Source organism: Apteryx mantelli, chromosome 9, assembly GCF_036417845.1.
Source record: "Apteryx mantelli isolate bAptMan1 chromosome 9, bAptMan1.hap1, whole genome shotgun sequence".
Taxonomy (NCBI): Eukaryota; Metazoa; Chordata; class Aves; order Apterygiformes; family Apterygidae; genus Apteryx; species Apteryx mantelli.
The window spans coordinates 32,390,195-32,403,911 of NC_089986.1; the positions used below are offsets into that span (position 1 = coordinate 32,390,195).

General features: G+C 43.9%; 1 protein-coding gene across 10 annotated transcripts; it reads right to left on the reverse strand.

Moving 5' to 3' along the window:
* Window positions 1–1,106: 1,106 nt before the first annotated feature.
* On the reverse strand, window positions 1,107–13,686 carry D2HGDH (D-2-hydroxyglutarate dehydrogenase). Of its 10 annotated transcripts, none has more exons than XR_010885077.1 (12): window positions 13,593–13,684; window positions 12,709–13,088; window positions 11,546–11,603; window positions 9,673–9,812; window positions 8,780–8,973; window positions 7,410–7,578; window positions 6,095–6,238; window positions 5,447–5,589; window positions 4,428–4,593; window positions 2,786–3,167; window positions 2,551–2,595; window positions 1,107–1,142 (listed from the first exon to the last, which is right to left on the reverse strand). XR_010885077.1 is itself a non-coding variant. In XM_067302141.1 (11 exons), exons 2-11 carry the CDS (start codon window positions 13,079–13,081, stop codon window positions 1,123–1,125), a joined length of 1,452 nt encoding a protein of 483 aa, XP_067158242.1. In that variant the 5' UTR covers window positions 13,082–13,088; window positions 13,593–13,686; the 3' UTR covers window positions 1,107–1,122. The 10 variants fall into 10 exon arrangements, 6 of the variants coding, with proteins under 6 accessions (XP_067158242.1, XP_067158241.1, XP_067158240.1 ...); XR_010885078.1 differs by lacking the exon at window positions 1,107–1,142 and adding an exon at window positions 1,265–1,283; XR_010885076.1 differs by having other exon boundaries at window positions 2,551–3,167.
* Window positions 13,687–13,717: the final 31 nt, after the last annotated feature.

Consider the following 13,717-nt stretch of genomic DNA (forward strand, 5'->3'; position numbering starts at 1 on the left):
GTGCTAGGGTATCCATCCTTTCCTCTGTCTGTTCACTCTGAAGGACATTGGACACCCAGACATTAATCCATACCTGACTGAACTCCTAGTTCTCTAGGCTCCTCCAGAAGTCCCAGAATTATTATTTTCTGATTCCAGCTTTGCTATCATCACTAAAGAGTCCATCACATTATTTGAAACATATTGTCAGCATGTACAGCACTACCATAAATGACTGGATATGCTTGCAGAAAAGTGGGAGAAAGAACAGGACTGGCACGTGATGACAGTGGCATTTTGTTCCTCTACATTCTGTCACTTGCTCCAGATATTTTTTTAATGATGGTGGCTCTCATGTCAACAAATGGAAATGATGCTTCATTGCCACCAGCAACAGCATGAGAGGCAAGGTCTTTGTGTTCAACAGGCGTACACTAATCTTAAGAGATCACAGCAAATGAAGAGCAACATTTTCACTTGGAGCTGGTGGTTGTAGGTGCCAATGTAGCTGGTGCCAGTGTAGTCACTGGCAGGGCTCATCAGCACTACTGCTCTTCTCATTAAGAGCTGGTCAGGTTCTTCTCTTCTGTCCCTGATGCTTTGTTCACACACCCTGAGTGAGAAAATACCTCCTCTGATCAGGGTTGCTTCACCAGTAAATCAGAGCAAACTGTAATGGGAAAGAGAATGGGAATATCTACACACACTATCACGAACACAAACAGGACACACTATATGTCTAAACTGTGTTTCCTTAGCTGAAGCTCTAGAGAAAAAAGGTGGCTCTCAGCACTCTGGCCAGAGCATTGCAGGATTCCACCCACATCTCCTAGGCCAAAGAAACCCGATTTGCCAAAGGATTTCAGCAAAACTAGATTTCTGCTTATAGTCTCTAGGCCACTAGAAGAGGCACATCAGACCAGGGAGTTTCGGTTTTGATCAGTATATAATTCCTACTTACAGTCAGGATACAACAAATGAAAATCAATTGTTATATCCCACAGAAAATGAAAGCCTGGCTTTTTTTCTTTTTTGAAGTAAGTCTTGTGTGTTATTACTTTTTTTTTTAAACACAGGATCAAAACTCACCTTCATTACAGCTCTAAAAATAATGTTAAGAGGCTTCAAAATGTGAAGAGATCTTTATTTGTAGAAAGGTACTTCTGAAAGACAGCATTAACATGGTCTTATAAATTAATAGTTCAAAGATATCCATAATAACATAAGCAATCAAAATCAAAACTCCTGATGGATAAAGTTTCTACCGCACTTCTGATTCTCTGCTGGGTTTAAATATGTTTGTCCTGAAATGGAGAAGATTACAGCTGCATTGCACTTTAGGTTAAAAAACAGATTACATTACCATGGCAGAATATACACCTGGCATAGCCTGTACAGCCCTTCCCTTGCACGGGGGATGTATGTCATATGTCATACCACTTTTGACTTCTGCCTGTTGGTGTAACGATGTGAACAGTACCTGTCAGGTATCTAAGAGTTCTCCTCTCAATTACCCCTCAAGGCCATTACTGCTATATGTTATCAAGTACTATTCCTATTGTTTGCCTATTCCCACCCATAATGCTTCAATACAATCTTTGTCATGAAAATTTAAGGGAAGGCTAAGACCAGCATCCAGGAGCTGGAAAGATCTGTCCATAAGATGAGTACATAAAAGTTAAATCGGTGGAGAATTTCAGGAACAGAATCCTGCTGTAAGAAGGACATATGCATCTGGCTAGATAGCCCTCACCTGCTCTGCTCCCAAAACAACACTGATAAAATCCTCTTCAGCTCTCTGTGGACTCAGATGTGTAAAACTTTTTATGTTGGTATGTGACAGTCACATTCACAAAAAAAAAAAAAAAACCAACCCATTGTAGTGCACTTATAGGGCAATAGCAGACAGAGTGGGATCTCAAATGCTAACACAAACAAAAGGCCTGTCTTGGCATTAGCAGGTCAGACGCTGTAAAGAAGCCTCAAACACTGCACATTAGCAAGGGCACTGCCGCTATCAGTCAGCTCTGACTCCAGTCATGTGCCGTACATAAACCTTGATATTGCCTTGCTTACCTCTCCCAAATACGGTGGTGAGCAGGAGGGTGGTAAGCAGCTCTAGGTTTAGGATCAGGGACCCTACTGCCATAATTCTGCTGGTAATACCAGACCAAGGCAACATAAAAGCCCAAAGGTCCCTTGCTCCTGAAAAATAATGCTTGCTACTAAGCCTCTTTTGCCTGAAGGATGCCATATGCAGAGGGGAAGGGTGAGAGGATAAGAGAAAAGGAAGGAGAGTCCCCAGAATTTAATCTTCTATTTTTCAAACTCAGCTACACTCCCAAATCTAATACCCAAGTCTGCAGGGTGCAATAAACTACAGATTCCAAGCTGTGACGTTTTATGTTGGCCCTTCTGTCTGAACACTACATAATTACATATTACATGACTATTACATAGACAACAGAGAAGGTCAAAGACATGCTATAGGCTGCTCCTGTTTTCCCCTCATCTCTTTGATGCAGAACATATGTGGCAATGAAACCGAAAAGAGAGAGAAACAATAATCACCAGAGCTTGAGAGACGTAGGGACTCTTCAAGGACTCTTCCACTACCTGGACGGAGGAAGAAACCAACTTTAAACATCAGGTGAGCAGGTAAGACTTTAAAAGAAGTCTGTATGCTTAGCTTGAGTGTTCAGACTAAACAGAAAACCCACACAGTCAAAAACATGAATGTACTCTTCTTTTGAAAGAGCAGACAACCCTGAAAAGAGGAACCACGTTCCTTTACTTGTTTCATTACCCTAAGGAAATAAGCCAAGGAGCATTTCATGTGATTGTTTGATCCATCAATTTGACTGTGGCTGAGCTAGAGATGCAGTCATCATGTGATGGTATCTGCTCAGTTCTCTGAACGTGTTGTTCTCAGGAACTGGAAGGCAGTGTCTTATATGGATTGAGAATCCCTTTGGGGTCTAACATGGCTTTGAAACGCTGCATTAGAAAGACTGCTTCCTTGGGTCTGCTATACTGAATGAAGCACTTTTTCTTGAAACCCAATCCATGCTCTGCACTGATACTGCCATTGCATCTTGCAGTCCACTCGTACACAAATGGCTCAATGGCATCCAGCAGGGAATGGCTGTAGGATTCCGCTGTGATGTTCAAGTGCAGGTTTCCATCTCCTGGAAGAAAACATTGAGTTTCTCTCACAGACCTGTCTCTGTAATGGCCCTGCAATGGAGAATCTTTACTGGCTCAGCCATGCACTCAAACAACGGTGCCTTTGTTAGGCTCCAAATTGTGTGTAGAAGGACTATGAACTGTCCTTCTACAAACACTAGGCTTCTTCTGTGCACAAATAATTCGAAAAGGATCTTTGTTTTTGCATTCATTCAATACAATCTTTGAGGAAGTCCTCTAAGTTAAGTAACTTTCAAACTCCTCCTTTCGTGATTTTAAAACTCAAACAACTGCGTTTCATTAATTATTTTTTCTGCACTGAGATGGCATGCCAAGATTCCCCCAACAGTATTTTGTAATGATCGTTAGATTTTAATATAGCCCTGCATTACTTCATTATACTTGTGCAATGTTCTAAATGCACTTCAGCACTGGGTCAACAGAAACAAAGCAGAGCATTTTTTTTTCTTTTTGCTGCTTGTGCATAACAGTCTTTGATTAACCACAAGTTATTGGGTATTCAGAAGACAAAACAAACATTTTCACTCTGGCACCTCTTCCTGCATCCCAGCAAACTCACAGTACATGGCCTAACTCTCAATATGAAGAGCTACATTTGAAAACCAGTAACAAATGCAACCTTTATTATGCAACCTCCTCTGTGTCTCTCAAATCACCTCAAACAAAGAATGCTGAAGAGTGTTCTGCTTTTATTAGCAGAAAAGCTCTGCTAAACAACCAATTTATCTGTCCAATTTACCTGGAGCATGTAAAATCAAATTAGCTTCAAAGCACACTGACAAATGTACAAGTCTTTTTTTGAATTATTTGTATCACTTTCTTTTAGGAGTTAATGGCTCAGACATAATTGATTCAAATACTACTACTCACTTTAGACAGGAAAGTGTTTAACCAAATGTGTCTATGTACATTAATCACATTTATGTAAAATTAAACAACCTACAAATTTGATCAGGAAGTACAGAGCAAAAAGATACTAATGACCAATTCAATTACTGACTGACTAGTAGTTATGCCATCTAATCACACTTGCCACACATATATGAAATACTGTCTGAAAGCAATGAAATTCAAAACATGAAGATCCTTGTGCATTCTCCTCTTTTGATAGTTCTCAGCTAACAATTGCTATTTAGTCTCTGCCTCTCAGAAATCTAAAAAAACCCTCCAAAGCAGTTGCACAGCAACTACACCTGGACCTCAAGGGAGAAATCAGCTCCTTTCCCAGCATCTGCACTCACCCAGATGGCCATAGCCCACCACATTTTTGGCACACTGGCCCAGCCGAGCCCTGGTGTCAGTCACGAGATCATACAACTTCCCCACAGGGAGTGAGATGTCGTATTTGTAAACATAACCGTCATGAGTGAGGGCCTCTGTGATCCTCTCCCGCAGGCTCCAGAGCATCTGAGGAATCGAAGATCAAAGAAATACAAATGAACCAAGTACTTCTCAGGTTCCATGCCTCATGGCATGGAGGGGAAAAGAGTCTTGATTCTTGGCATATAATGTCAACTCCTGATATCCCTTTGCCTCTTGAAAGCTTGTAATAACATTTGTTCAGCAACATCTACAGTGAAGCGCTACACCAACTCTCTAAGCTTGACAGTACCCAAGAGACAAAGAACATGCATCATGTGCGTGGGCAGATACTCTCTCCAAACCAGTTTTGAGTTTCCCAAGAAGCAGGGATATGCCTCCTCTATTAACCTGCAAGGGTCGGTTTGGGAACCAGTGCTGGCAGAAGCACAGGCTAGTGTAAAAGACCCATGCAGACACAAATCACTGTTCTCCTAACTGAAATACTACACATGACAACCTGAGTGCTTATAATGAATTGTCTGTCTCATTCCCTGAGATCGCGGTCTCTGACTGCAAAGCACCATCACTCTGGCTTACAGGACTTTCTTGTTCACTCCTGGCCTCACTGACAACTCATTCCTGACCTATGGCAGCTTCTTGTTTCCATAGTTTTCAGGGGGTTTAGGTCCTGTCCCAAAAATTCCTAAAAGACATCATACGCTATTCTCGTGTTTTTAAAATAGAAAATATTCACTGAAAAACCAAATACTCAGGTCTTCTGCTAAGAGTCAGCAGTGGGAAGCATTCTCCATAAACTTTCTTATTCAATGTGCCAAATAAGCTATCAGGTCACTCAGGGACATTGACACCAAATATCAAACAAATGCCAAACTTCCCTATTAAAAATACAAATCCAAGCAGTCCAAACAGATTTGAGTATGGGGAAATGATGACTTGCCTTTATTTTCTTTTCATCTGTTGCCACAGTTCCATCAGTGACCAAACCAGAAATCATAACTTTTTCTAGAAAGTTGTTCAGTTTTTCTTCATCATGTGTTGAATTGGAGCCCGAAGTTTCAATTAGAACATAAAATGGGCTCCCTGAAAGCGAGGGAGAACAAAATGAGCAGATGCTCTGTGGTAAAAGCACAGGAATTTAGTACAGATTTGGGAGCTTTTCCCAAGCTTGGCACATTTAATAGGGGGGGCTCCACTGCTCAGATTTCTGATGCTGAAAAAGAGCTGAACTCAAGTTGAAATCTTTTATGTGTAGGTAACTTACAAATTCTGTCCTCTACCTAACCATTACTCTTTAAAAAACTAGTATTTTTGTGGGTGGGAACTAGTAGAAGTAAAAAGTTATGTCATTAAAGACTCCTATCAAATGTGTTTGGGATAGAATACTGGGTACAAAAATTACGAGGGATGCACACACACTCATTGACATATATATAAAACTAGGCTAAAAAAACTAAGAAATACTCTTAGTATGTACTCTGACAGAGTCAGAGTCTTAGTCAGTACTCTGACTAAGAAATACTCTTTCTAGAGCAGAAATTACACTATCTGTTTCTTTCACCTAGACAGAGGGTATCAGTTTTAGTACCTGTTACTGGATTGGAAAGCTTAAGGTGTCTCTTGACCAATTCCATGCACTTATCATCCATGAACTCATATGCAGACAAGATCTCTCCCAGCATGGCTCTGCAGGTTGTAAATGTTTTCAGAACCTGAGTGAAACTCTGACACCCTTGAGACAGACCACAAAGACGAATCAGGAACAAAAAAACACCCCCAGAAAAACTTCTAATAAGTTTTAAAAAGCCTATCAGGTTTCAAATCATCTTTCCCATCTCTAACAAATATAAATGACTACCCTACATGAGTTTAAATCAACAGCTCCTGTATTGGTTTGGTTTCAGTTGGTTTTGAAGGTATCAGAGCAGAACAGCAAGAACATAGAGCAATTAGTCTTTGCCGTGGCAAAATCTCTAAGACAGTTCATACCAAAATGACTGCCCCAACCCCAGTTCTCCGCACAGGCAAGAAGACAACCCAAAAGGAGTTTGAATGCCATAGTAAGAGTCTAGACTAATTCTGGCGTCCACTGCACATATCCCACAGGTTTGTCAGGGCTCAGAGTACCCTCACCCCTTCTTAGGAGTTTAGCGCTCTGCACTCAAGGCCACCTCTCTGATAAAAGCAAGGTGTTTGAGCAGCCCCAGCTGGCCTTGGTGCTTTTCAGGAAAAAGCTGGAAGAAGTCTCAGTGGAGGTTCCCCCAAAAAACTTTGCCAAAAAGCCTCAGCAGGGGTTCTCTGACTTTTGCTCAGGAGCAGTTTTTAAGGAGCTGCACTGCAACCATGCCTGTGCCTGGCCATGTACCCCGTTGATCCGGACTCTGACCTGCAGACTTAACTTTCCAGCCCTGCCCTGTAACTATGGTCTTGCCTGGTGATTATTGGACTGTGGCTGCCCCTGCTTACTGTCACTGGATGTGCCCTGCTCACCTCACTTCGGTACTGTGGGACTGAGCCCTTGCTGGTGATGGCACTGTCCTTGCCTGCCTGTTTGTCCTGTTAAGCTCCCGGCTCCCCTTCCCTGTGGAGCAGCCTGCCCTTGCAGGTATTTTATACATTTATACCACAGATATAAAATACCTACACAAGTATTTTAACAGACAGCACAGTACTAACTCTCAGAAACAAACTCATGCTCATCATGATACCAATGCTTTCTTCTCTCTGTTTCTACATCCTTCGCAATCTCCGATTTCAGGTGTGAAATTATTAATAGCAGCTCACATGACAGCCTCTTTTTTTGCTACAGATCCCAAACCAGCTCCTGTTTTCCTGATAGTGTCAACACAATCGCTACTGGATAGCAACACATGGCTGGGGAGCAAGTCTACCAAGGTGCCTACCTAGGAATGCCAGATTCACAGCCTTAGGTTTCTGAGGACAGAGTATGGAGACAGCAGTGATAACTCCCAAGGTCCCCTCAGATCCAATAAAAAGCTGCTTCAAATCATAGCCAGTGTTATCCTTGCGCAGAGATGCCAAGCAGTCCAGAACCGAGCCATCAGCCAGCACCTGCAAGAAAACAAGGAGACCCAATCAAAACATCTATGTAGAAAGCTGCTGTGATGAGCTTGTTTGACATACTAAGCTGATGAAAACCTGCTGCTAGCCTCCTCGTGCTGCAGAATGCAACATCAGCTACTGCCTGTTCCTACACTCTCTTCATCTCTCCCTCATGCCTAGATCTCTCCACTCTTCCTCCCCTCTATGAGTTTTCCCCCAAACTTGTCTCCTTTTTGTTTAGAGGTGCTGTTTGCGCATGTCTGGAAAGAACAATAACAGCAAATTGAGTTTACACAACTTTTCCTACCAACCACTGCTGACAAGATCAACCATTCTTTGAAGCCCTAACTCCAGTCATTCAATGGAAACAAAGAGCACTTTTGAAACAGTGAACACAGTTAACCAGAGTGAAGCAAGTCCTCCACCACTTGAGCCCTTAAAAATCAGGACTGAATGCCTCTAAGACATGTTGCTATTAAAGGCTGCTTTTAAGCTAGAGGGATTAATGTGAGGGACAAAATTTCCCCCTTTTGAGCCTACACAATAAAACACCAAACGGGGGTTTTGTTGCCTAGCCAACTTATTTTCTATTAGCTCTCTGTTCCCAGTCCTAGAAATCTTTCAGATTCACCAGCCTGTCTTTACACACAGAGGCGCAGGCCTGGTAGGGCTGAAGCAGGCTGAAGAACACTTCACGGACCACAAAAAGCTGTGGTAATACGGAAGAATTCTAAGACAAAGCCAACAGGCAAGCAAACCCAAAGTAGATTTGTCTGTTAAATGCTGAGTATTTAACAAATGCATCTTGACAGGTCTGAAATTCTGAGTGAGAAGCCACTAAAAGAGGACTGTAGGATGGATTTTGCTTCCTAGAGCATTCCAGAGATCCACAGAGGAATCAACCTCATCCAGGTAACCTGTGATCACCAAATCTCTCCCCACCTTCTTCTCATTTCTCTGGATAAGAAAACCATCTAATACCACTTATATCAGTAAGGACAGAGCTGGAAGCTGTGGTATAACTAAAAGATGCTATGTTCATGAAGACACTTGCTGACACTCCTCAAAAGAGCCAAGCAATAAATGGTTAAAAGTGGGATCCTGGAGAGGATCTTGTCTGCACAATGGATAGCTAAGGGCTAGAACACCGAAAATGGGGTAACAGGGAGAGGTCCAGACACAAACGGGAACTGCAAGGTACTCGCCTTACCACTTCCAGTCCTAGCACAGTCCCTCGGAGAGAGCCATATCTCAAGAGCCGTAAGCCTCCGGCATTTGTGGCCACATTACCACCAATGTGACAGCTACCTTTTGCTCCCAAGTCAAGAGGCATGATAAAACCCTTCTCCTCCAGGTACTGGTTGAGGTTCTCTAAGATGCAGCCAGCTTGGCACACAAGGATTCCTGAAACATAAACATACTGTTATAACTTGATGCCCAAAAAGAAGGTGCCTCCTAAAGAGTCAGGATAGTATAAGCATTTGCAACCACTTGTTCTTCTCCAAATCCTTCTGGGGTTCAATTTAAACCCAGAAGAACTCTGTGCATGTCATACAGCTTTGTCCTACTCTTCCTCAAACCTACGAGAGCTTGGCCATTGACTTAACATCTGGTCATTTAGAGCCTTGGACATGTAAAACACTGACATTAAGTATATCTCTGCAATTCTCCCTCTCTCAATATTTTAAGGACCAAAATACTCAAACAAGCCTGGTTTCTCACTTTCCAAATTCAAACAACCTATAAACTTTCCTCATCCCTCTCTTCCCTCAGCCAGTGCAAAGTTATCATGTGCCTCCTTCACCACTGTCATTCTGTTCAATCTGTTGGTTTCTCATTTGGATTTGCAAAAGAACAGAATGTACACGGGTATTTCTCTTCTCTCTTTCTTCCTCTCTCTGCCACCAGATGGATTTTTAGATCTGCTGCTGTTACCACCTAAGAGTACATCAGTAGCAGAAATCTGGATTTAACAAATCTCTGATGCCCATTACGATGCTGCAGGGCTGAACCTTGCTGATGATGCAGTTACTGGCTCCTGGAAGGAAGGCTGGGTTAGAGCGAGAGCCTTCTTTCTGGGAATAACATGTCCATGATATTTACCAGACACCTTGTCAAAGCTGATGATCTGGCTCATGAGAACTGTGGAGAGAATGATCTCATCGAAGACAGGAACACTGCCCCCAACAAGGCCTGTGTTACCCCCTTGTGGGTTTACAGCCAGGTTCCTCTCATGGCAGTACCTGGAAGGGAATAGGTTTCCCAAAGTATTATGCTTCTCAGGACCATGCCCCAGTCTATCAGAAGAGTTTCATCCCCTTGCATATTGCCAGTTCTACCATGCAATTTCTGCCTGAAAATCACAGCTTACTCTGTTCATAAATAAGCTATTCATGTAGCAACTTGACTTCTTCAATAGGGTCTGACAGATTTGCAGTCATTTAAGACATTATTGCCCTCCCCAGCTCCTCTTCAAGAAATTAATGCTCTACGGTAACAAAGCATGTGCATCTATGCCTTAAGTGCTCTGTCAGCCTACCATATCAGTGCAAAGTGCCATCCATCAAATCCCCTCTGAACTTGCAGAAGTTCTTGTACAGTTGATTACACAAAGCTGCACTGCACCAGCAAGTATTTCAGAAGTCCTGAGATTTACTGTACTTTATATTTCTGTCGCAACAGAGCTTGGACCAGGTTCACGCAGCTTTTTACTCTTTAGCCAAATGGTGATCTTGTCTCCTGATGCTCAGCTAGACCTGCTCTCACGCCCCTGAACTAGAGAAGTGTTATTACTGATTTAGTGGACTAAAAGATCATCTCCTCAAACTGCCTGACTCTGGCATCAGGCCCAACATCTCTACAGCAGGATTTTTTTTTTCCATATCTCCTAATCTTCTTTCCCTTCCTCAGATGCAGCATTCCTGAATCCTTCAACACAACCACTCCCACTGAGCACTAATTTTGACAGTTTAGTAGAGCAGAAAAGTCTTTGATGCTAAAACTACTCTCTTATTTCTCTCTCCCCCTCATGTCTTTCCCCCACTCCAAGTATTCCTGAGAACTTTTGAATCTTCTAATCAAAGCCACCAACGTGAACTTGGAAAGTCTGCTGCTGTCCATCTAGCCTTTGCAAGGACGTCTGGCCAGGAAACAAGAGTTTCATTTGGTAAAACAAGTGAAAGTTCAGCCTTTGTTTCTGCCGGGTATTGACATGACACAATCACCTCAGAACAGCCAGTGGGTTAGGAAGAGCACTGGGCCTACGAAATACAAGGCACAGGTTCAAGTCCCTTTCTGCATTGAAAAGTGTCAGCTCCTTCTGTGAAAACATTTCTAGTTAGGAAACTCACTTTAGCGCTGTTTAAGGAAACTATGCAGTCACCCAGCTTGCTTTTGTATTTATCCAACAGTCTCCTATCAAACAGCTGATGAATCTAAAGGCCAACATCAACCAGAATCACAGCACCCTAGAAGCCTCAAAGATAAATGATTTCTATGACGGTTCTGCACAATATAGATCAAAAATGGGGTACAAACAGCTCCAAAGGCATATGTTTGCTCTTCTTCTCACAGCAGTAAAGAGGCAGGGTGGTTTTTGTCCCTTCTGACAGTAAAAAGACAGTGATCAATAAGCATGTCGATACTGTTGACCCACCAGCAAGCATATTTCTGGATTAAAAACAGCATGCAGTGTCTCCTGTTCAGTGAGCAGGTGGAACAAAAGGTATGCAAGGAAACAGCGAGGAACCTAAAGGGCTGTGGGGGGAATGTGGAACATAAAGGTCAGAATAGAGAGTTGTAGTCACTGAAGTTCAATCACAAGACATATAGTCAAGAAGAGGGCAGCTTCAGTAGTTCCAGTGCTCATGGCAATTAGTTGGCTGAACATCTGAAAGTTTCCTTCACCTGGTTGACCCTCCCAAATTAGACCGAAGTTTGTTCGCTCCAAAGCCCAGACAAAAAAGGTGCATATTACCTGAGAACCTGAGATACCTCTGCAGCTGTCTGTGGCTTCAACAACAGCTTACTACAGCCTGCAATGAAAGCAAGAGACTCTCAAGGCAAGTTGTAGGCTGTATAGAAATCAGAAAGAGAAAGGCGGCAACACATTATGTCTGAAGTAACAACACTCACAGAATCACAGAACGACTGAGGCTGGAAGGGACCTTTAGTGGTCATCTAGTCCATCCCCCCTGCTCAAGCAGGGTCACCTAGAGCACATTGCCCAGGTCCCTGTGCAGATGGCTTTTGAATAGCTCCAAGGATGGAGACTCCACAACCTCTCTGGGCAACCTGTTCCAATGCTCTGTCACCCTCACAGGAAAAAAGTTTTTCCTTATGTTCAGACAGAACTGCCTGTGTTTCAGTTTGTGCCTGTTGCCTCTCGTCCTGTCACTGGGCACCACTGAAAAGAGTCTGGCCGCATCTTCTTTATACCCTCCCTTCAGATATTTAAAAGCATTGATAAGATCCCTGCTCAGCCTTCTCTTCTCCAGTCTCAACAGTCCCAGTTCTCTCAGTCCTTCCTCATATGAGAGATGCTCCAGTCCCTTAATCGTCTTAGTAGCCCTTCGCTGCACTTGCTCCAGTAGCTTCATATCTCTCTTTTATACTGGGGAGCCCAGAAGTGGACGCAGCACTATGAGCTAGAGTTACCTTAATCTTTTCCTTTTAAACAAACAAACATTTTCAATAGTGAGCTTTCTCTTAAAGCACTGTAAAAACTTTGCATGTGTACATAGACTTAATTTCCAGTGGGAGAAGGTGTTCTATATTCTTATGAAATTTTTGACAAACACAAAAGAAAAAACATAGACATTTGTTTTCTGAGGTTCAGTCAAAAATTCAGAAACTGTTAACAGAACTCCTTTGTTTCAGGCAAAACCTAATTAAATAGCTAATGGGATTCAGATTTTCTTTGATGAAAGCTAGGTATTTCTCATAGAAATATTTTCTATGAGGAAAAAATACTCTGAATAAGGTTTTGATCCACTCTAATAACTAACTGATTTAGCAGGATCTGTAAAGACTTGCTCTGCTACAAACAGGGAGAAGATTTTTGTTGACAGACTTTTCATTCTGGTGGGCTAATGGGGGCAGAGGTTTGGCCAAAATTAAAAAACAAACAAGTTCACTTACCTTGGACTGATTTAAGCCAGTCCACATTAAATGGTTTCAATTCTTCTGGATTTGTGATGACTCTCCCTGGCATCAGACATTCAAAGAAAGCTACGTCATCATTGGAAACATGGGAGAAGGGCAGCCGCTGCACATTGTAACGCTCACTGGTCAGCATGACCTCCTGGAAGCTGGGGGAGGCTGGATGGAGTGCCCTCCTGCTCTGAGGACTCGCACCCCACGGCATCAACACTGGTTCCTTCTGCTTAAGTGTCCACTGGGCAGGAGCTGTGCTCCACTGTACCATGGTCCTCCTATGAAAGTTCATCAGCCACCTTAACTGAGTCCAGTGACCCCAAACAGAGTGATGATGGACCACAGAGGAAATCACCATGGTGACCCTAAAATGCAAGCACAAGGCTAGCTCTCCTTTATAAGTTCTTGCTCCCCAGGCAGTAAGAGAGCAGTTGCTTGCTCTGGGGCTTTCCCCTTACTTGAGGTAACCCACGTGTCGCTTAGGCAGTCTCCCAGATTGTAAGACTCTAGGAACGGGGCTCGTTACATGCAAAAACCCCAAGAACGGCTATCTGGCCCGGCAATACAGATCTGGGGGAAGCAACACCTGTCACAGGCCAACCCCAGCAAGAACACCCTTTGGAGCTGGGAGTGAAGGCTTTCCGGAACTCCGCCGGGAGGGCACCGCGCAGCCGCGAGGTGACACCCCCCCCGCCCGGTTCCGGGCCCGGGGGCAGCTCCCGGTGAGCGCGAGGCGCTCAGCCGAGGGAAGTCGCCGGCGAGTCCTGCCACCCTCACCACGCTTCCGGGCCGGGGGCCCGCCGCCGGAGAGGCGCCTGGAAGCGGGCCGGTAGCAACCCCACGGCGAGCTCGGCCGCGACGGCCGTTACCGAAGCGGGCCGGGTCCACCGCCAGCTTTAAAGGCGCCGCCGCCGCCGCGCTCCGCCGCCGGCCGCCGCCGCCACCCCGCGGGACTCCCCCCCCACCGCGCGCGCGCGGCCGCGTAGCTGCGCGC

What these genes read in the sequence shown, in the direction of transcription:
- D2HGDH (XM_067302137.1), bottom strand. Translation starts at nt 13,081, where the DNA reads ATGGTGATTTCCTCTGTGGTCCATCATCACTCTGTTTGGGGTCACTGG. An exon ending in CTGGCTTAAATCAGTCCAAG is followed by an intron (nt 11,604 to 12,708) that starts GTAAGTGAACTT and finishes CTTTCATTGCAG; the next exon opens with GCTGTAGTAAGCTGTTGTTG. An exon ending in CTGTGCTAGGACTGGAAGTG is followed by an intron (nt 7,579 to 8,779) that starts GTAAGGCGAGTA and finishes GTTTTCTTGCAG; the next exon opens with GTGCTGGCTGATGGCTCGGT.